The sequence below is a fragment of the Lepidothrix coronata genome, unplaced genomic scaffold (assembly GCF_001604755.1).
Source record: "Lepidothrix coronata isolate B3197 unplaced genomic scaffold, Lepidothrix_coronata-1.0 Scaffold86, whole genome shotgun sequence".
Classification (NCBI taxonomy): domain Eukaryota; kingdom Metazoa; phylum Chordata; class Aves; order Passeriformes; family Pipridae; genus Lepidothrix; species Lepidothrix coronata.
This window is the reverse complement of record NW_016690266.1, coordinates 3,350,566-3,374,888: the sequence shown is the minus strand read 5'-3', so window position 1 is coordinate 3,374,888 and position 24,323 is coordinate 3,350,566. Positions and strand designations below refer to the sequence as shown.

The following is a 24,323-nucleotide window of genomic DNA, read 5'->3' as shown; positions in this document are numbered from 1 at the left end:
TAAGCAGGGAACAGAAAGACTGAGTGCCCAATGCAAAGGCTATGAAGAGTCAATGATAAGACCTTCATTGATTTAGTGGCCTTTGGATAAGATTCCCAGTGCATTGCCCAATGTTATGGAGAAGGTCAGTAGAGTAGCAGGGAATATGCCAAATATTCCAGATTCTTCTCTTTCGACCATGAAAAGGTTTTGATTTGAATTTCATAAATTATTGTTTATCCTGATGTGATTCTGTTGGAGGCATTGGAGGCAGAGGCTCTCCTAATGCTGTAGGTTATAGGGCAGAGATGAAGTTTGTGTAACAAGAAGTGCAAGGAAATAAACTTCATGCCTCAGCCTCATGTGGATGTTTTGAGGTTATATCACTTGCGCGCATAAAGACGCCAAGATCTTTGAACACAGGATGGGATAAAGTATGGTTATTAATAAGCATCTGCCTTCATTTTCATAAGCTGCAGAAAATTTCTTTGGTTTTGTTTCGATCTTCTGAATGAGTTTTGAGCCTTGGACTTCAGAAACTGTGGTTTTATTCCTAATTACTTTGTGCTACAGTAGGATCTATAACAAATGGGTAGCACCTCTTTCTTACCTTACTAGTGTATTTTTTATGCTCTTATATTCATTAACTAAAAATGTAGTGAAAAGGAAAGAATTATCAAACTTAGCACATCTGCTATGTAAGGCTATGAAAAGACAAGAACAAAACCTTACTGCAAATAAATAAGTAGGGTCCCCTAGATCCGCCAGATTAACCATCTTGTCTATAATTTAAAAAGAAAGGAAAATAATGTTGGTTTTTGCATGCCATCTCCTTCACCTCTAATATTGGTATTTTTAATGGTTTTATTGCATTGAATTGCAGATACCTTAAAACATTTGAAATATATCTAAAATTTGTAAAAATACATTACAGTCTATGTAGACTGCTATAATGATATTATTTGTTACATCTCTTACAGCCGAGCAGGAAAAACAAAATCAGAGAAAGTCGTTTCTGGGGAACCCAATGTCAATTTTGGATTTATACCAACACAGTCTCTATGGCCATTTTGGAGAGGATGGACCTGAACAATTAACACATTACAGTTTAATTGAGAAGCTGAGTGGATCTTCCAGTAAAGACAGCAAGGGCAAGGAGAACCCAAGTGTAAGTTACTGTAATTTTTATATTACTTCTCATTTTGTTCATTATCTGCCTTTTGGTTTTTCCTCAGTGTTGATTGATTACTGAAACCTGGCAGACTAGAAAATAACAACATGACCTACAAAAGAGTAAAGATCTAAATATTTTTAGAACAGAATGTTACATTTGGATCCTCACCTGTCATAGAATTAGACTTCCAAAACTGACAAGTAGAGACAGTCTAGCACTTCACCATTAGTAAGGAACTGAAATTTAAAGCTAGCAAGAAAACACAAAATTTATCTTTTAAGGCTGCTCCTTCACATGTAATTAGATAGTTTGTATAGCACAACATGTAGTAAATGACTTAAACTTCTAAAGATGTATTCCTGAAAATTCAAATGAAATTATGCTACAGAAGTCAACTATCTTCTCATCTCTTTTGAAATAACTTTTGGTGTTAGCTTTGGAATTCCTGATTTCAGAGTTTTAAACATTGTGATGAAGATCATTCCTAATCTGATTGGTGGATCTTGATGCTAAACTGAAACAAATTTTTTCTTCTCTTACTTCGCGTGAATCCACTTGCTTTTCTGTCTCTAAAAGTATTGAATCTGACATCACACAGTCTCAGCAAGCCTGAAAAGCAACTTCTGAACCTGTTCTTTTCCTCCTGTTTTCTCATGCCTTCTCTTCTCATCCTCTGACCCTCTCACCCTCTCTCCTTTGATCTAACAAGCCAATTTTTTTTTTTAAAATAGAGGCACTTAATCATGATCACTGTAATCATTTCACCTCCATGTTCAGTCTCTTTTCCCAGCTCTTCTTTTTAGACAGAAAGTCTTTTGTTTCTGTGTGGAGCACTCAGCACATTTTGGGTATGTTATAGTATAAACAAAGGTGGTAGCAGAAAATAATGAATCAGCTGCTGGTTTGTAACACCCTGATGTAGTGCATAAATGAGAAAGAGTTTTTATCTTTTCCCACACCCCAGTTTTCAGTTTCAGAAAATGACTGTGCCTTGTAACTTTGAGGTGCTTAACTCTAACCAAAGTTAGAGTTTTACAGCTTTTAGGAATCTGGGCCAAATATGCAGAAGGAATATGAAGAAACAAACTGTCTGTACCTCTGCTTATTCCAGCTCTGTTGGCATGAAAGTTCTGCTTAAGTGAATATTAAATTGACTCACAAACTTCAAAAAGAAAATCCTGACACGTATGTGCCTTATTTCCCAATCAACCAAATTTCATTAGTACCTAGAATATGATTCAATTTTAATATATTTCGGTCATGTTAGAAAGAACAATTTTAAATAATCTGGCTTCATAGTTGGGAAGAAAGAAAGAAATAGGCAGCAGAAGGGTGTTTAAAAGGATACATGAAGGAAAACAAATTGAGCATCCACTTAGTTCCTCATCTTGAACATCCAGAAATTCATAGCCTAATTATGCACACGAGATGAATTATATATGTATGTATATGCATATATATAAAATTGCATAAAAATCAGTTCTGCCTTCTGAAGGCCAAAGTCTTGTGCTATTAACAGAGCAATTAGATTTGTTTCCACTGTAGAAAAGTGGCTACTTTTAATTAATTCTTTTCATGCAGTCCTTGTATATGACATCTCTGCAAAGTACCCAATCAGCCTCAAAGCCTAAACAAAGCCCATTGAACTGGCCTTAGGATCCTTGCAAAACTCCATCATTAAACTAAAAGGCAACAAGTGTAACTCAGCACTAGCATTTTTCATGCACTATGTTTGGAAGCTCTGGAGTTTACTTTTTAAGGATCAGAAACAGCTCTCAACACAGGGTGGCCTCTCGGTGAACAGTGAAAGCTCAGTAAAGCACTAGAGATTTGCCTATTAGTATTAAACTTTTCAGGATGACAAATGAGAGGCAGTAACCATGAAAAGCAGGTTGTCCTGAACTCCTTGTTTGAACCAGCACAGCAAATTTTTTTGAGTTGTAGGTTGTCCAACCTAGGAAAATCCACAGTCTGATTAAATTAGAACTGTGTGATCTGGAACAACACCCACAAAAAAAAAGGGGAGCACCAGAAACAGAGGCACTTATGGCCAACAAATCTTAAAAAAAAAAAACAAACAACAAAACTATAAATTTTGAGGGCAGAATAATGCAGCTTTCATGTAGAATATTTGCCATTTTGAAAAATGAAATGCAATGTGCTTTGAAATTAATTTCCAAGTGGTGTTTGTGAAGCCTTTAACAAAAAAAGCAGAAGATGTGTGTCAAAAAAGTGTCATGGTGGGCAGAATGAGTTTACACTGCTTGTCAGAAGAGCAAGTGTGCTGTGTCAGTCCCTCAGCCCAATTAAATTGGGCTGTACAGCACTAGGACAGTACTGGGGGCTCTAATGAGACAGTCTGGCAGGAAGCTCTGTTAACCCAGACTTGTCATTTGATTTATCTCCTTCTCAACCAACATATTCACCAGTCTTACCTCCAAAGTTTATACACAAGTTTTATCAGCAAAAAAGTACTGCACAGGAGTTTCAGAAGAGAAGCAACCAATGGGCAATTAGTATGATAAAGACACACTGAAGGGAGAGTTTGAGGAATCAAAAAAGGCTTTTTCATGTTGACAGGAGAAATATTTATTGTTACAGTTTCTTACCTTCCAGGTCTTAAACAGCATCCTGGTCAAATTCTCTTGACACTACGACCAATTTTATGTTACTTTTATTTTGACCCAGGAAACATATTCCGAAATAATGCCATCCTTCTGTACACTGCAGAATCATGGACAAGAAAAACAATTCGCAATTTCAAAGAAAGAAATAAGATGCATTGACTCATAGATTTAAAACTGTCAAATTAATAACTGTGGTTTATTTTCCTCAAGTAGGATTTTCAAAACAAGAAACATTAATTTTTATATATATCAAATGACTTAATTTTATTTGAACAGTAACTTCTCTGATTTAATAAGCAATATGCAACGCCTGATCCAAAGTCCACTGCACTCAGCCCATGGGAGACACTTTGTCAGTGAAACTTCAATGAGCCCTGCATTAAACAGCTGTTCTTCCTTGCAGCAGTAACTTCTTGAGCACTTTACCCACATCATGATTGCTACCACATTTTTACAATGAAAAAACTATTTCACATTTCATCATTTACTTTACTATTTAGACTTTAAAAGCTAGTGGGTTTTTTATCTTATAAGAATTCAGAAAACAAGATAAATTTCCCTCCTCTAGGCCCATTGCTTATTAGCATATTTTATGATCAAATAAAAAGCAACACAAGACTTTTTCTTGTCTTTGTTTCCTTGAAGTAACTGGGTTGGTCAAAAATTTTATTTCTTAGTCATCCTTATGGTCCCAAAGCATTATGAAAAATATGTTTACTTCCCTGTCCTTAGCCAATCATCACATACTTCTATTCTGTAATACAGCCCTCTTCCGTCCCTATGTATTACTCAATTTGAGTCACCATCAAGGCTGTCTTGTTTTTCAAGACATGACTTGAGCACTTTGAATAAAAGATCCCTTATGGAAGGGGTTGGTACCCATCAGAAATTTCTGATTCCTCTTGTTTTCCCTCAGTTGTGAAGATATACATGAGAAATCTGACATTTCTGGCAGAGTTACCTTGTTAATTGCATCAGCGCTCTAACTGGGGGGCTCATTTAACAGAAGTGCAATGCGAAGTTGTGAGTTGCAATGTGAAGAATGTGAGTTCATATGTGTTGTACAGATGATTCATGAATGAGATCAAATGCTCAAATCACTGTGTCTTGAAATTCAAGTAGATATTAGAGAGCGCTGGCAAATACAGGGAAAGGAAAAATTAGAGAAACTGCTGTTTAGGCTGCACTTACAAATAGGACTGACCTGGCAGCATTCCCAGATAAACTCAAGGTTTTTTACAGCTGAGTAAGCTGATTGGGAGTTAATGCTGTATGATTGACTTATTGTGCTCACAAGCCTCCTATTAACAGAGGAGAATATCCACGAAAGGACTAGAAAAAAGACTAAGAAATTTTGATAACTGCACAACACTTGCCATCCTCAAGGATCTCTGAGCATTAAATTGATACTGTAGAGGGTGTTCCAGACCTCCTGAATTATGGCAACAGTTAGAGCAACCCAGACACCTCTGCAGGCTGCACTAAACAAGAGTGAGGGCAAAATAAAGAAAGGCTGCTGCTTGCATCTCATCTCCTGCAGAGATCAGAAAGTCGAGTCAGGGTATGAACGGGCAGCAGCACACTGGGTACTTTGTACTGTTCACCTGTTTAGGCAGCTCTTGGAGAAAGTGCCAGCATTTTGTGCCTGATTTGGGTTCTCTGAGTCACTCTCTGAAGGTGCCTTATTCTCTCTGAAAGAGAGAAGCATCAAGTCCCTTTTAAAAGAGACTTTCCATATTTAAGTGTCTGAAGTAGTTCTAGGGAGACCACGTGCACTTTGCTTTCACAGAGAACTAATTTTTTTCACATTATCGGATGTGCTTAGGGAGGGATTCTGCTTATCACACGTGAAAAAGCCTAAGATAATGATTTCGGTCCAATTAGCAGTTGGGAAGAGCCGCATCCTAAGACTTCAAAGTGGAAAGGAGGTATTGACCTGTGGAACCACTTTCTTCCTTGCCCTGACCACAGCTGGCTAATACTGAGTACCAAACTTTCAACCCATGGTTAGAAATCTGAACATTGCCATAAACTTTTCTTTGTCTGGAACTAGTAAAAGCCAGCTATTGTAGCTACCATTTGTATTTTAGAGAGTGAAGCTGCATCAGCGCACATTCAGGTGAGCACTAAATAATTACCTGCTTTTTACTTTCAAAATAACAGGAGTACCTGCAGTTGTGGCAGCACTGGGTGATATTTGGCTAGTTGCTTGGTCTCAGGATCTATTTCACTGTAAATTGGTAACAGCAATAACTATCTGATGTTACAACCAGAAGAGAACAGCAAATGCTCCTGGTGACCTTGGTCTTAGCTTGTTTTGTAAAATGCGTGTGTTACTGCAAATACAGGATTTGAAGCAACTCTTACAAATTATTATACTAGAAAGTAATGGAAGGTAGAAGAGGTCCCTTGTCAATAAGAGAAAGCATCTAATGGGCTGGATCAAATCCAGGAATTAGTTGATAGTAGGTTTCTGCGTACTAATTGTACATGGAAATTGTACACAGTTCATACTGCATATCAAGCACAGAAATCTCGCCTCCTCTTTGCTATTTTTCTTGCCAGGCTTAAGAGAGAGGAGGAGGATGAGGTGAGGAGATAATCAGTTTTATTTGCTTTCCTAGCCCTGATGAAACACCTAAGATGTTAAGGAAGAAACTGCCACTGCAATTTGTAAATGGGGAATAAGTCTGCAGTTTCATTCACTTGCCTTTTGTGTTTTAAGATCATTGCTTTTCTTTCAAGCAAGGCATTAGTATATCAAATCATTGCATATGTTTAGGGATGTGATCTATTTTTGTAAACATTTGGTGATATTTAGAAACATTAGCCTAGAAACATTCAAATTCAGTCAGGATTAGATACCCTTTCATCTTCCCCATCACAAAAAGTGAAAATGACTTTTACTGTATTTATGTTTTATATTAGCCCCTGTTGACCCCTGAATGTGGCCTGTGAGCTACACATGTTTCTATTTGTCAAAATTGCCTCAATAGAATTTACTCACTGACAGGTTGGGATTGTAAGATTTCCTTTCTATTTAATCAAAGGGTTTTGATTCTCAGCTGAGTGATGCAATACTTGTTCCATCAAAACAAGGACTGTCTGAGTAATTACCCAACTTGATGTAAGATCTTTTTTCAGGGGATTATATAGGAGTATTTGACAACATAAGTGACAAAAACCACAGGAGCATGGTCTGAAAAGAAAACAAATTTGACCATACCACCCATGGGAATAATACAGAATTAAAATTTTTTTTCTAGCCTCAAGTCTGATTCAACTCATGTAGGGAAAAGCAAAATTAGAAATAAGGTAGGACATCTGCAGACATCAACAAACCACACATATCTGCATGTTTTTTCCCCTCCATTGGGCAAGTTCACATTCCAAGATCTGCTTCCAAGCCTTATATTCATCATGAGGTCTCATTGTTTCTAATACCTTGCCATCAAACTTGCCTTCAAAAAGTAAAGTGAAGAGACAGCAAAACAAGCAATTTGAAGACTAGCTAGGCAGTCTTCTGGGACCAAAGTCTCACTTGACACGTCTCACTTAAGAGAAATGTGGTGTGGTGTGGAAGAACATTCTTACAGCCAGCCTGAGGAACTAGCTTGGCAACAATAAAAAGCTGCAGTTATACAGAGACTCATTCCACTCCCTGTGCCTTCTAGGTGAAACACTGAGATTTCTTATGCTGATTAAAGGTTTTTTAAAAATTTATGCAATAGAGAATGGCTCAGCAAGGAGGATGATAACATTCTCCATAACTTTTTAAAGTTTTTAAAAGACTTTGGCAAGACAAAACAACATTTGGAACTCAGCGTCCACCAGAGAAAATAACTTTTTTAATGGTATGCAAGGGACATTTTTAGGAAAAACATACCCTAAAAAGAACTGGAAGCTGTTATCTGCTGATACAGTTCTGCTTCTAGCACTAATGACCTCAGTAGTTTTAGTACTGTGCCATCAAATCCCATTCTGACTGGCCCTCCAGCTGGCATAAAAGCTCTATTTTATGTTTGGTTAGTGTATTTATGGGGACGGGTAGGTGGCGACATTTTAACTCAAGTATCTTTTAGCACATAGTTTTAAAAGAGTATCTGGGTGTCAGTGAGGGACAGAAAGTCTTTGGCATAGTACAGCAGGCTGTGTGGCATTTTAAAACACATGGTGTGCAAGGCTAGCAGGAGAATGATTTGGATGTGTGAGAGAAGGAGAGGAGGAAGTGAAAAGCTGCAGCTGTGACAGGAAAGATGAGAGCTTAAAGCATTGCTGGCATGAAGGTGCAGTTCCTAGCGCCTGTGGCACAGGGTCACTGAGCACTAAACGCCCCAATAACTCGCGGCACTGAATGAACTGTGCCTGTGTGGTTTCTCGAGTGCCACATGCAGATGTTTGGGCTTGTCTGATTCAGGGCAACACACCCAGATGTCCTGTGGCCACAGCTGGAGCGTTGTGCTCACTGAGTATAACCCCTTTGGCACCGTAAGGAGAGAAGAACTTTGCCCTTTCTGAGTGGGAAAACTTGCTCAGTGAAGCAGAAACCCCATATCCCACCACCTCAGCAAGTAATTTCAAATTTCAGGGAGAACCTTGTCTTTTCAGCATGTAGGAGCTGCGTAACCACATTACACAGCAGCCCAGATGTCGCAAAAAGCCCTGCAGTTCATTTGCTGGAGTCCCTGGAGGGACAGTCCAGAACTGCTCTTGTACAAGTGCCCAGAGCAACACAGAGCTGTACAGAGCTAATTTACAGTGAGCCTGCTTGGGCACAATGTTAGCACAGCTCCTGATGGCCTGGTTACTCCAGGTCATTTCTCAGCAGGGCTGAGGAGCTGAAATAAGCAGAGTGTTGATAAGACCCCACTGCACTGGGTTCCGGCCCACTCAGCTTGTTTATGCTGTTACCACATCACTGTGCCTCACAGACACATCCCAAGCACTATTTAATGTCTATTTGCCTATATAACTGGAGATTACATACAGATTTAATAGGCCCAGGGGCTCGTAGGTGTAAGTAGGTAGATCTTTTAGTCTAATAAGAACCAAAAGTACATATGAAGTAAAAGTATCATTTGCTAGTGATTTCCCTGAGTGGAAAATGTTCCGGGCTGTTTTTCAGAGGTTTGACAGATGGAGCTGATGTGATTTGCAGCATGGCCCAAAGTGCACTCGTGTTTCTGCCATTTGTAACCAGATGCTCTTCAGTCCTCTGTCTTTGGAAATGAAGTTGCAGGTTTCATTTCTCTCAGTGTTGAATTGGAATATTATAATAATACTGTAGGCCAAAATGGAATTCAGGGCACATTAAAAAATAATAAAAGAAAAGAAACAAATGATAAATAATAGTAAGCTTGTGAGATGGTGTAATTGTTGTAATGGTAGAAAATGTATTAGTAATAAAGGAAAAGGCTAAAAAATAGATTGGATACAATAAACATTGGATTGACTCAATCAAGAAAAGAGCAGTAGGGCAGAGATGTATTCAGTGAGCTGTTTGTTTTCTGAAGCTGGAAAATATTTTGACTCCAAGAGGAGCATCTGATTAGCAGAGTTAAATGAGATGAATAATGCTGTAATATTTTTGTGAATTGTTTTTCCAGCTGAAACTTGCCTTCCCCATCTATAACAGAGATATGTTTTGCATAAAGCACTCAAACATCATGCAGGGAAGGGTAGGAAATGACTGCTCTTTTAGTGTGAGAGTTCTACACTAAGCAAAATACATGAGGAGTAAGTTACACAGCTGACAGTAGCAGGAATTGTAGCAATATACAGAGAATATATTAGCAAATTATCTCTTTTTGTAAGAGGATGCTTTTTATTTTCCTATGCACATGAAAATAATAACCTAATCAACATGGTCTTTGAAAAGAAGGCAAATTTTATGTCAAATATTAGCAAAAACCATATTGAAATAATGTTTTGGTCTTTATAGCTTGTTCCACTAGCCACTTTCATTTCCCAAAAGTGATTTGCCTTTTATTTAAATGAGAATTTATATTAGACTTTATGCAGTATGACACACAAATTGTCTAAATTCTTAAGAAAAATATTGATAAATATATTTTGCAAATTCAAACATTCTACTTTATGGGAAATCCCAAAGTGAAATATTTTATTTCTTACTGTATTTTTAGGCCCTTATATATGAATTCCAGGCTTTTTCAGCATCCATTTTAATTTAATGGAAAGTAATATTTGTATTTGATAAGAGAAATAAACATGATATTTAGCAGACTTATCAGCAATAGGTGACACAGGGAACTTTGGGAAGTTTGTATGTAATTTAAATGTCTAATTATCTTTCACAAGGGCTAAGAAGAGTGATATCAGTTTCCATAGCACATGTCAGAGTCCTCCCAGCCTGAACTGCCCATCAATCCATCAATGACTGAGACACATCCTGATGGCTCTGCTCCCATTAGTCACCTTCTCTAAATTTCTCCATTCTCTGCCTGATCATTAATAGAGGTCACTAAAAATTTTGCATACTACAAAAAGCTGTAGACTTAAGAACTTCCCTTAGCTACTCCAGTGTTATTCTCAGCAAATCAAACCCCAAGTGATTATTTGAAGAATTATCTGAATAATTGCCAGTCAAACATTTTAAAGTGATTTTTCTGACGTCCCTATTACATATGCACATATCCTATGGGTTATTGAATTCTCTGTAAAGCAAACTATAAAATAAGACCTCATGGGTTTGGGTGCATAAGAGTAAAGAAGAAGTGGGTGGAAATGAAGAAATTAAATATGAATATGGTATGTTTCTGTGCATTATAAAATTAAAATGTTAACTGTGCAGCAATAGTCTATGATATTTCTTATAGCAAAGAGAAAGGTCTAAACTTCACCAAGAGATTGTATCCACAGAAAAGTTACCAGATTGGAAAACCTATTGGTAACGCGTACTAAGATGAAAAACAGATTTCAAATGGCAGAGCTTTTCAGACAATGCCTGAAATTGAGGAGCAGAAGTAGCAAAGAAGCCAGCACATGCTTCTTGATCACTCCTGCAAGAATTATTTTGCCCTGCATGGGCTAACTGAAGAGTCTTGTTTGTGACCCCTAATCAGTAAAAATATAGGCCTTTTTTTTCACACTTCATTTCCTAATGGCTGTGCCTAAATTCTTATTTAGACACTTCAGCTGTCCAGTTTTCAAAGGTACCAGAAATCTGCAGCTTTTTCTGATGTCTCTGACAGATTTACATATTTGGATCCTGTGAAAATCATGGAGTTTACATAGGTGCTTGAAAATTGTTTTAGATATTCTCCCTCTAACTGGCAGAATTTTGGTCTGTAGTATCCTGTTTCTGTACATTGGTTCTGTGGGCAATGACCTGGAACATCAGCAGACGTTTTCCCTGAGTTAAAAGGAAGGGCAAATACTGTGTATTTTTAATCTGGTCCTACTATGTTCTCGTTAAGAACATAAAATAATGACAGACTGGAAAATGCTAAAACTTTCATCTGTATCATTTTACAGAATATTTTTATTATTACTGTTATAGGAACATCATCATCCTATCTTTTAATGTTTCTTAGAACCACTATAACAAGCCAGGGCACAGAGAGTTCAAGATTTATAAAACAACATTTCTATAAATAAAATCCATTGTAAAACCTGGAATCTGTATTATGACATCATTAGTAGCACAGTGATGAAAACAGGCAGCAGGGCAAGGCAAGGACAGCAGTCATTACACAGAAGCTGTGTAATGTGAGAGCTGTAGCCTTCCTGATGAACTACTATAGACTGAATAGTCTTTGGGGGTTCTGTTTGCTCATCAAGTTTCATCACTTGTAGTGGTGATCCTAGAACATGGAGTGACTGGCTATGTAGGAAATTTAGATATGGAGACATTTATCTTCTTGTCTTGTTCTACAAGGCAAATACTGCTGAGTTTCTTCGTGGCATTACATAAAAACTACTTGTTTGTTCGATTAGTGTGTTTTCTAAGTGGAAAGGGGGCTAACGTTGATGTCACCCACTAGCGTCACATGCACTGCATTTAGCTCAGCGGTGTCCTTCTGTTCCTGTGAAAGTGTTTGGGAACCCACACTCTCTCCTCCACAGCCAAAAACTTCGATCCAAAGTAGGGAATGCTCTGGACTTGGGATTTAAGATATCTCATGCTATTCCTGGGGGAGACATCTGTGCGAGATGGAACTTTTGCCTTCATAACCTGTTTCTTGAGTAGGTTATGAGGCATGGGTTCTGGATGTCAAAGGATAGAAGAATCCAGATCTATGAATGAATCATTATGTAAATAGTTACCATTCATATTTACTCAGGGGCAGAAACCACTCAGTATCCATAGACTCTAGGACACAGGGCATGAATGGAAACATCTCCATAGGCTCTGGATAGCACAAAACCCCTGAGCTTTTATGCAGAGCAGGGCAGTAGAAATGAAATCATCGTCAACTCCAACTGATATATCACGGCCTGCCTTGCTGCTGCTGGTGGTATTAGCATTTGCTAACCTGTGCTAAGCCAATTTTGTGAGACAGTTGGGAGTTTGATAAACGTATTTCAAATTGTATTTTGGAGAAATCTCAAGCATGGGGGGAACTGGTCATGTTCTGTTCATTGCAGCAGATGGCATCCCATTTGGTGTTTGTTAGCTTTGTTTGCAGCTCAATATTTTGTTTCTAGGGGAACTCGGTAAGTTAAATAATTTATCTCTCTATTGCATCAAGAGTCTGATCCAAAGTCTACTAAAGTCAGTGCAAAACATTTGATTGGCTACCACATTGACTGGGTAAAATGCCAGGTCCTGTATGTTGAAGAGCACTTCAGATGCTCCCTAGTAAGAACAATACAAGCCTCTATCTTTCCATTGAGAATTTTTTTGACTGCAAATAAAAAAAAATATTCAAATAGTGACAAAAAGCTTAGCAGACAAGAGTACAGGACTGTGAAGATAGGGTTGAATGTCCAAATTGCTAAACCTCTCTTCCTATTAAATTCTCCATTTTTAAATAAACAATATAAATAATACCTTCCAGCTGCATTTGGAATTTAATCTAGTACTGTTAGCAAGCTGCTTTGAGAGCTTCCAAAACCCCATAGCTGTACTAAGCAAATAATCATTATCACTTAATATTCTCATCAAGCATTCTTACTCAGGATGGGATCTTGCATTACAAGGACTGACCATAAACACATTCCTCTTCTGATGAGGAATTTTCAAAATGTCAGAAGCAAATTCACACTCTGATCCTGCAAAGAGTTTTGCATGACCAGAACTCTACTGCCTTCAGCAGTCCTGCTGACCATACAAGGATCCTAACAGTGTCTGCACATGGTGGAAATTTCTGTTGCGTTGTTACAAGTATTTGAATCCTGAATATCTAGGATATCAAAGAAATCAACACTTCAATTTATTTTTTTTTGTATTGCAATAAATATTAAACATCTGTTAATTTTCAACAACATTTTTCAAAGTACTTTTTTACTAGTAGGTCCTGGAAACTGCTTCATTCTGTATTTTTATCCAGATTTTCTGTTTGTGTCATCTTTGGGCATTCAAAAAGTGAGTACATATTAGCTGTACAGTGTGTCTGCATGAATTCCAGTTGTATTTTAGTCCTCCTAGTGGCCTAATATATTAACAATATTATAATGTGTAGTTAAGGCATAGGAACATCTATATCACCAATATCTCACTAGTTTGCAGCATTAATACTGCAGTAACACTCCTGTATTGCTAAGGTCAATAAATCTTCTAAAGCATTTATCAAACAAATCCATCCATGTGGCTGTCACTTCACATGGACATTTCTGGTTTTATACAAAATTGTAGCAAAAATCAATACAGAAGATACTACATTATTCTGTCACTGCAGGAAGCCCACTGTGGGAATGGAACCTTGTGCTGGTTCATCACACCAACTTCCATCTTAGATTATTACCAACAAAGGCTTTTCTCACAGCCAGACAAGGAGGGTCAGACACCACAGAACCAGGGTTCCCAATTTTCATGGTGCTTCCTTTCTCCAAAAAAGCCTCCAAAACCTTTCCAAAATAACACCTCACATTCTAGGAAGGGCCTTTTGCAGCCTGAGTGGGCTCAGCACAAAGGGTTATCAGCCTTTTAGATCCTGTTTGTTATCTGCTTAATTTGAACCTTGCTGATATCCAGGAAGGCAAAGGTGGAAAGACAAAGGGCAACACACTTGCCCTTGACTCTTTCTGTTCCAAGGCTGTGCCCCTCAAAGAGAGTTTGCAACCACTGATGCCTCCTGCCAGATCCCAGTGGGAGACATTTTGTATGCCTGGCTGAGCCAGAAAGTAGGATAGAGGTTCTCATGACCAGAAACAGATGTACTTTTGTCTAAAAGATGAAGCAAACATGTCTAAATCCGTAAATTAACTAAAATTTCCCTCTGATCACAGCCAGATGATATGTGTTAATCAAAATGGATATCACCGCTTTAATTTGGCGAGGAGGCAAGTTGAACACATAAATCTCCTGGCTGTAGGAACTTCCATCTGTATCTCCAGCAGTGGTCATCTTGGTGCCCAGCATTACTCTATTAAATTCCAATTTCTTATTTCTAGTAATTCTAGTTCTTAATTCTCTTGATAATAAACAAACAGTGTTTCTTTTTGAGCATCCGTTACAGCTAAGAAAAGGACTATCATCTACCATCAGCATTTAGGACATACCCCTGCATGTACCCCTCTCTCTCTCTCTCTCTCTCTCTCTTGTTATTTTTGGGTTAACCCACATGGCTGCTGAGTCACAGCGAAGGACTGTATCCTTGAGTTGTCCGGTAAACATCAGATTAGTTACAACCTATATTTTTTCAATCAAATTATATTTTAGTCCACTGGCTAAATTATTAAATTTAATGTTGGCCTGTTTCTGTTCTCGGTGTTGTCTCCACGAGCACAGGCATGGTGCTTTCTCCTGGTCACCATGCTGGACACCCCAAACAACATGGATTCTTTCAGGTACCAGGCATACTGCAGGGTTTGAATTTAGACCAGGTACTCCATAAGCCATAAATCAAATGAGAAGGGCCGTTCCTCCCCCCTGCTCACTCATGAGACATGTGAGAGGTCTGAGGGATGAAACATAGTTATCAAGGTATCAAGTCTTATTTCTCATGGATGCAGCCATGATGGTTTATGCATTTTGTACACACAAAGCGTGTATTTTAAGAGTGGCCCCAGTGGTTGGGAGAAAACTGCAGAGAGAAATTGTTGCAGAAAACTGCAGCAATTGTGGAGGTGAGACCAGGTAAGGGAACAAAGAGGATATGAGACCTGTCTGTGGTGCTTTTTTGATACCAGGAGCATGTCTGTGGGACATGGACAGCACAGGAATGACAGCAATGGAGTAATACATCAAAAGTGATCTTTGTAAGGCAACTGATGGGTAACACTGAAATCAGGCCTTGCAAGTGGACACAGCCAAGAACTCTGCTCAGATGGATTCTGAGGTGCCTTGCTTGCCTCAGATCATACCAACACACTTCCCAGTTCCACCATTTTGACCCACTTTGTCCTTCCTTGTATAAAAGGTGGGGAAGTCATTCTTGCTCCTCTCATGGGTTATGCCACATGCTAGCACATGCCATGGTCTCTGTTCCTTTGTTGGCTCTGTTTATCCCCTTGTTCAGCATCTGTTTCTATACTTGTGGTTCAGGTTTTAGCAGGAGGTGCCCAGGGTGTAGCTGTACCGCTTTCTTTACTTAAGTTCTGTGAGAACAGGCAGAGGCTTGGGTCACAGACTGAATTTCTGAGCCAGCAGCACATCACAGTGGGCACGTTCCTGTGGCCACGTGCACGAGAGTATTGCTATAACAGCCCAATCCTCTTCAGCACTTTGAGTGGGGGAGCCATGCAGGCAGACACCTGCAGCTCCCCACGCTTTCACCAGGAATCCAGGAGATCCTGCCAACAGGCCTGAGTTAGCAAACATGTCCTCAAGCACATCTGAAACCCAGCCATGAATTTCTTAGCTTTTAAATTGCATTTTTTTTCTGATTATCTTCCAACAGTTTTTGGGTTGTTTTTTTAAATTATTGATTAATTTTGGGTTGGCTATTTAATACAGTGTTTGGTTAACTAATTCATGTAGTTGTTTATAATTATTGCCTTGCTATAAAATCATCTTAATAGAAGGTTAGAGGTTTTTTGTTTTCTTTCCAGTAGAATAACAAGTTATTTTATTATTCAAACAAGGCTTACTTCCTGCTGTTTTCAATAAGATTTTTAATAAATATGTAAATTTAAAAATTAATTTACTGCATACGTTTGGCAGCATGAGTCTTGAACTGACAAAAGTTTGATGGATTGTAAAATTATCCTCCATAAAAATCATCAGTCATAGTAAACAGAATTTATCAGCCTCTGGTAATTTTACAGCTTTTTCTTCATCTTATCTTCTGTTAGGAACTCACTTAAAATTGATTATAATATAGTATGTTTCTAGAAACGTAATTAATTCATAGATTAATTAGATTTTAGGTTAATATCCCATCATGGAATAGGACATGAGCCAACAGTGTTTTCCAGTTGTTACAGAACTGCAGTAGAGAAACCTTGATTACTGTTCCCATGTGGTTTAACCGCCAAGACCAATCACTAATCAAATTCAAATGACATAAAATGGAACATCCTTCATAGCATTTATTTTCTGGCTGACTTATACTATAGGCTTTTTATTGATACAACTTGCTGTACTGAAATGAACTAAAAATTGCAAGAGAGGATTTATCCTTCTACTTTAATTTGGTTCTGCAGCCTATATCTGAAACTCTCGCTCGGATTTTTGTGCGTGTTGTGCTGCTGTCCCTAAAATATTCTTCCCCACAGCAGAGATAAATTGTTTGCATAAATTTAGAAAGTACATGTAAATAACTGTACTGTTATGTCGGATTTGATGGCAGATGAACTTAAAACATAGGTTTCCGTTCTGCAATTCATGCTTTGCTTGAATCTGTACTGAAAACTGTGCGGCTGATAACGTCAGCTGGAGAAGTGGCAAGTGCAGCCATGGAACCAGCATCATTATTTGCATCTATCCTGTCACAATTTTCTCTGATTGCAAAGGAACCTTTCTAGTCTCATTGCACAGTGTCAGAAAACAGTATGCACCTAGTTCAGGCTGCTACAAATTTACTGGGAAGGTAACCTGGGCTACAGCCTCTTCCTCTGCTGCCTCCAGGGGCACTTACCAGTGCGACATGTGGCAGGATTGCCCAGGAACAGCCCCTAACCCTCACTCAGGGAAGGTGCAGAGGAGGGCACACCTGGTGGGTTTCATTAGTGCCAGGTGTCACAGAAGGGAAAAGAAAGGGCAATGGGTTTTGGTTAGAATCATTAGATGTAAAAAACCTCTGATATGTAGAGAGTTGATTAAGATCTGTAGTGGAAAGGGAAATGACAACTTCAGTCTCCTAAAACAAGCTATGTTGTTGGGCTGGTGTTTAAGCATGCTAATTCAGAATTTTTTAAAAATGAAGAAGCCCCTGCTTCAAAATTTTAAAATTATGACCTCTGTATAATTTCTCTTCTGTGGGAGCTCAGCAGATGTTTCATTCTGATGTGTGTTATCATGTAGGCAAACATGGAGGCTCCGTCCATGGCTGCTGAGCATGCAGTCATGAAGGGGTGGACTGATGGGCCTGGAAACATTGGTTGTCTCTTCTCAACTGTCCTCCTCAGAGGCTAAAAATGAAAAAACCCTATTTGCTGTGGAGCTCACTCCTTTGTTTAAACTACCTCCATGAATCATCTTTAAAACTTGTAAGAAGGGTCATTCCCTTCCCTTCCTCTGTAGGTCTTCCAGCAGAGCTTCATGCTCTTTGAACTCCCCTCTAGCCCTCAGTGCATACAACAAGCCAGAATTCATAGCTGGGAGAATTATTTCTACATGGTTTCTTCATACTGCTGATTTGCTCTTGGTCCTGCTACATAACCTTGCTACTTCAACAGTTAGAATCAATGATCTCAAAAGCCTTTTCCAACCTAAACAATTCTATTATTCCATGGTTCTTTGTCTGCTGCTTCTGTTCTTTTTGCCCTCAGGCCAGCTGATGTACCTTGGATAGTCACATGCTATGAATCTAGTCCAATACACAAAAGAGAGGATTACTAGTGAGGAAAATCATTACCTACTGCCAATTACCATTCCCAGTATGGTCTTGAAGTGCAATTCTGTTTTCCATCAGTATGCTGGGTGACTGACATTCAGACATTGCAGGCCAGGAGATGAGACATCACTAGAGAGCAAGAGGATAAGAGTCTTCGTAATTACCAAAATAAATTGTCATGTTCAGAAAAAGCCAAGGGTGGAAGATGAAGACAGGTAAGAACACAGCTAATACTTAAGAACAGTAGTCTGAGAACAGTTCAGTGATACACAAAAATTACTCTAATTACTGAAAATGTCAGTGAAATTATATATTGTATGAGTACAATCCTGCATTTACTGAATTTGAGAGGATTTTTTTCCTTCAGTCAAATAGGGGATAGATCTGTCTCTGTAAGAACTGCATTTGCTATTAGATTTTTTAAAAAAAATTCTTGAACTATACTTTTATCCCCTTCCTGGTTCAGTTCTGAGTAAGTATCCCAATTAAGAAAAAAATCATCAAAACCTCTAGTCCAGGATAAAATTGTAGCCCCCTTTTTTATATAAAGCCGTGAGCTTTATTGAAACCATGAGCCACACTTTCTTCAAGGTAAGGGTAACTACTTTCGTTCAGTAGGACAAACTGCTGTACATTTAAATGCTGTGAGGTGAAACAATCTGATGAAGACTGAAACAGTGAAGTTACTTAGGACTGCGTACTTCCAGTACCATTTGGTTATCACTGGCAACATAACCTTCCACATAGTTCTGTCAGGGAATAGTAGTGAGCTTCAAATGGTTAAGTCGAGTTCAATAACTTTGTAACCAATCTTATCTTTCAGTATGACTTTTTTTTTTTACTGCAATTTTTTTCAATCACTAGAAAATCACAACAATTTTGCTATTTAGCTCTCTCTACAAGTAAAGCTAAAAGGATCTTTTGAGAAGTGTATCCTATATGTGTCTTGTTCATTTTCAGTCCATCAGGTTCTAAAAACTGAGTATCAGCTTCATTTCTCACCATGGATATTTCTTCCTTAATGCCTTGTGGTGAGCCTCTGATTGCACTAAGCATTGCTTTTAGTGGGTAGATTCCCTCTGTGAGAAGCAAAATTGGTGATTCTGCCAATGTGAACAGAGTGAGGCTCTACTTTGCCTTCTGGAGAAAGTACTGGTGTTTAATTGCTTTTCTTTTTAATGAATCTCCTCAACACACTTGACTGAGCACCAGCATTGTGATCGTTTCCCAAGGTATTGCCACTTAGAATTATAGGTTTTTACTGCTTTTTAAGTAAACTTTGTCCATGCAGAGTTGATGCAGCCAGTGGCCATTCTGAGGCACTATGAGAAAACAACCACATTTGTGCCATTCAGTTCATAACTGAGCAGAAGGTGAAAAGATAAACTTACCTGATCTAGCAACTGGGACCTCAACATCCTGGTTTATTAAATTATGCAAAAGTTCAAAGAGCACTGGTATAAACCTGATATGGTCAGTCTCGTCATGTCAAGAAATATTTATATACTTTGTAAATTATGAAGATGATATTCTTGGCTTTAGAATGCTGAAGGTACTGAGTCACCTCATCATGTTATGAAAATTAAGGCCCAATCACTAAACTATGTTTTATCTCCTAAACCACGCAAGAATTTGAGCTGTAGGCAATGTAAGTCTCAACTCCTCAGTCACCTGTTCATTAAGCAATACCAGTTCTTGTCCAGATCTGTACTTATCAATCATACAATGGTCATGCTAATTAGCTTTATTTCCTCTAAGGTAATTTATTTGAAATCCAGGATCATCAGAAATGCTGTCCTTGTGATACTTAAATGTATTTGTAGATTGTTAAATTCTGAAATACAGAAGAACTGAAATACGGTTCTCATTGTTATATTACCCATAATGCCATCAGGGGATGATACATAGCTATGTATATATGGCTTTTCTATCAACTGTTGAACAGACTAATGAAGTTAAAAATGCTTCCTATCAATGCATTTTTTCCCAGAAAAGAAACTAGCACTTATTGTTTATCATGAAAATCTGACGGTGTGTCTCTGAGAATGTCATTGTCTGCTATAGCAAAATAATCATGGTATTTCTGCTCAAATGGAAAAAAGAAGAATGATTCATTATTTCGGAAATTATTTTACTGTCAGTCCAAAAAATAGATGAAAGCTTCTGACAATATACAAGGGAGAGGCAGGCTTACCTTACTATTTAAGGTTATGTGTTAAAGAGAAAGAAGTTCAAACATCACATTTTTAGCTCAGCAGAGGTCATGCAGTTACAGCTTTCACCTTTGTAGTTTCTTGGATGTGACTGTACAACTATTTTCACTGCAGAGTGTTACCTGTCCACCTGATGTTAAATGAGATCTGGAGATTGTTCATTTTCCACGGAGAGCCTACCTGGCATTCTGTCCTGGCTAGATGACAGACAGCTACTCCCTAGCAGTTCAAACCCAACCCTTTTCACGTTACACCTTCACTGCAAATGGTCATGTAACGCCACTGAATTCAGTGAGAAGTTACTTCTGTTTAGACCAGTGTATGTCTGATCAGAATACTGCTCTGTATCTCGGTGCATCTGTTTTACAAGAAGCCGTGAACATATTAAAATTGTCCTACTAAACAGGTTATGTATGAGCAACTTGTGTAATGCTGCAACAGCATATCCCACTTAGGCCCATTGTGTCATAAATACAAAGCAGTTATAGGAGTAGAGGATATCTAAATTGGTAAAACTCTGAATTTAAAATGAGAAATAGTGGCTCAGTGGGATCAAGTTTACTGTGAGCATATGCAAACAAAGTAATGAGCAATTTTTAAAAGGTAAAAATCCAGAAAATTGCTTTCCTTCACAATAAAGTTATGAGTAATAACTAAAAAGGCAAAAAAGAGAACATACTTTGTATCTTCTATTAGAGATCAGAACTGAAATGAAAGATGTTGAGTTATACAATTAAGTATCGATTTTGTTGATCTATATTTAATTCTCTTAGCAATTTCATTGTTTTTACCCAATAGCACTTTGCAGTTATACTTCACTTGAAGCAATGCTCTTCTTGCTCTTTTGTTAATCTAAAAACTAAATTGCCCAATGCATGAGAGACGTAGATAAAGTTCACTTTGTTCTTTTGTGTAAGTGATTCTGAGCCCTTTAAAGTGCTGGTTAACTAAACTTAGACAGCTGGAAAATACATTTATGCTGCAGAATGGTTCATTGCTGATTCTGGGCTCTGGTGTGGCTTAGAAGTGTAGCCTGACCCCAAGACAGTAAGAGCTGCTGCATGTTACCACATAGAAGAAATGGCCTTGCTATTGCTTTCCTTCCTGCACACGAGTGTGGGATCCTTTGTGCCTGTGAACCAGCCCGTCCTTCCCTGCTCCTTCCTATTACACCTGCAGAGTCCTTGTGCCATTCAGAACAGCTGCAGCTGTGACTGGTCCTTGATCACACAGCACTGGAAAGGCATTCTACCCACATGTAACCTCTCATTTTTAAAGTTTACAGAAAACCTAATTTGATGTATTAATGTAGAAATAACACCTATTTATAATGTATCAGTGTAACTGCAGGCTAGTTGTGTTTTCCTAATTTGCTGTGCTTGAAGTGACATGCCAGATTTTATTACATCACTAATGGGTTTTAGTTATTCCCTTTAGGATGTTGCCAATGAGGAAACATTATTCTGATTCATGACTCAAGAGTTTATTTCAAAGTGATGTGACTCGTGATGAATGTCTGTATTATGTCAGATGAAGTTTCTCCTCTTCTGACAACTGGTCACTGCTCTCAGGTGATATAAGGCATGCCACACTCACAAGTTAAGGAATTCCAGCTGTGGGAAGCTCTCCACGTACACAGTGGAGTAGAACAACAAATGCTTCCCATGCCCTAAGGCCATAAAGGTGCAGACTTTCTATTAAAAAATAGACTTAGTATAAGTAGAAAAAGCTATTCATTGATCTGCTTTAGGGTGATGGGCCAGTGCTGTTACTCTTGTCTGCACTGAGCTGGTTTTGGGTTGATTTTTTTTTTCTTTTTTCTTTTTTTTTTTTTTTACTTAGACCAAAATCTCTGACTACATGTTTTTGTCTTTTCCCTTAAGTTAATACTTAGGAAAACATATAGTGTCCACACCAAATGCAGCAGTCACCTTACTCAAAGAACAGATGCAGAATAGTCAGCAGAAAGTCCCTACTAATATAGGAAAGATTTGACTGGAACCATGACTCAGAGGTTAGGTGCTCTCTACACTGTTACCAAATATCACCCATTTCTCATGGATATAAAACACACCTGATCTGCTGCCTAATGTTCCTCCTGTTTGCAGAAGCAGCTACTCATTCACATTAGTGCAACTCTCAAATGTATTAATGAACTAATTACTTTAAAATGCATGATATTAACATCTATGGGCTAACTCTTGTTCTTTTTTATACCTCTGACTCTGCTGAAGTCCGTAATAAATTGATATGAACAAAACTAAAGATACTACATAACCACATACAAAACTTATCAAAAAATTTTAATAAGAGTTGCTTTGGTTTTGCCTTTTGATTCATCTAGCAACTTCTGTGACTGCCGTGAAAAATAGGAAATGTAATTAAGTATGAATCTAAATAAACACTTCGGTAATTTCTTACAAATTGTATCTATAGTAACTACAGAAAAATTTTTTAACTTGAGTTAACATTTGTTCTGACATACCAAGGTTACAGACATTACTAGTGACTTTTCAACTCTAGGAATGTATATAATTGTGTTATTGTGGGAGAAAGTGATTTATTGATTATGCAGATTCTTACATTATCTCTGCTTAAATTTTTCTTTATTTTCGCTCATGGACCTCAGGCTGTGAATGAGTTTTCTTCTATGAGTTACAGAAAAGAAACATTTGAGGGTTTTTTACAAAAGGATGTAACTGGGCAATAAGACATCTAAAAAGGACACCTGTATGTCCAAAAAATATCCATAACTTATTTCTGAATTGTTTCTTGTTTTAGTAATAATAATAATAATTTTGCTACAACTTTAATTCTTGATGTATTGTAGATCTACTGTTCACTACACTGTGTGCCTTTTGCCAGTAGGTTTCACTGATGGGCTTTAGTTCCCTTCAGTTTCATTTGACACAATGGTTTTGCTTAGAATTTGTGGAGTATATTTTATTCTCTGCAGTTTCTCTAAAATATTTTATAAACTGTTATCTTTATATTAAATGAGAACCTAGGGTGTGATTAAAGTAGAATTGTAGTCTAGGTTGTGCTTGTGGGGTATAAAAAACTATGGATACATATATGCAGAATATACCAGTGAATTCAGCCCTGTCTTTCCTGTGGTGTAAATCTATCCTTTGGTAGGATAGCCAAAATCCTACTTTTATTGTTGCTTCACCCAGACTGCTCTGTACTGCAAATTCTCCAGGAGTGTGTGCTCCTCCTGCCCAGGAGTCAAAATTGTCTCCATTTGAATCAATAGGAGTTTTATCACAGACCTTACTAACACCAGTATTGAGTCCTGCAGCCCCAAGTCTGTGCTAAGTGGTCACATCCAATTTATCCAAAGGAAAGCTGTGAAGTGGGAAAAATACAGACAAAGAAATGTCATTTAGTCTGTCATATAATAAAATACTTTAGTTTTTGTACTCTGAAGAGCAAAAAGTGCTAATGTGTTATTGATGCCATGGCTGAGAATTTTCTCATCTGGACTACAGAGAAGTGAAACAACTCTTTCAGTATTTTAAATGAGGGCAAAGGGAAGAACATTTTAAGCTGAAATTCTGAAAAATTTCTATTGAAGGGTCCTAAATTTGTGTTCATTCCCATTACCAAGGGTTATATTCCTCTATCTCAAAAAACATTATAATTACAGATATTGAAAACCTTGGTTGAACTGTCATCTAAAATCAGAATCCAGCATAACATGCCCTAAAACCTTTTAGACTGAAGATTAATTAATGAACCAAACAGAAAATTTTCATTTACTAAGACTTTAGGGTCTCCTGTTGCTTTGCTTAAGTCTGCTTGAAACATTTGCTAAAAATACTAATCTAATCCATGCATGGTCAGCTTATGAAATATGACAAAATCAGAGCATAAACAGTCATTGGACTGGCATTTCAATTTTTAGCTAACTAGCCATAAAAACAAGCAATCAAACTATGTAACAAATTGTCTTTCTCTTGCCCAAGATTTCCAAGGAGAAACAGCACAGCATGCACAACATTTGACTGACTTGGAACTTGAATTCTTCAAAAAATTCTAATGATCCTTTACAACTGTGTATGTAATGATCCACAGCATCCATACTTCTGCCCAAGCTATGTTTTCAGTGTGCTTAAAATGCCATTTCATTTTCTATCTAAAACAAAATATTAATGTCTTGGATTTACAGTAATTTACTGATTCAGTCTTTGACATCTGATGGCCCTAC

General features: G+C 37.8%; 1 protein-coding gene across 1 annotated transcript in view; it reads left to right on the top strand.

Annotated features, from left to right (window-relative positions):
- NCKAP5 (NCK associated protein 5) overlaps window positions 1–24,323 on the top strand; it is a 372,817-nt gene that overhangs the window by 345,919 nt on the left and 2,575 nt on the right. Inside the window, exon 19 of the mRNA XM_017820947.1 lies at window positions 960–1,147. Coding sequence (XP_017676436.1) covers window positions 960–1,147 — 188 coding nt within the window. The remainder of the gene's footprint in view (window positions 1–959; window positions 1,148–24,323) is intronic.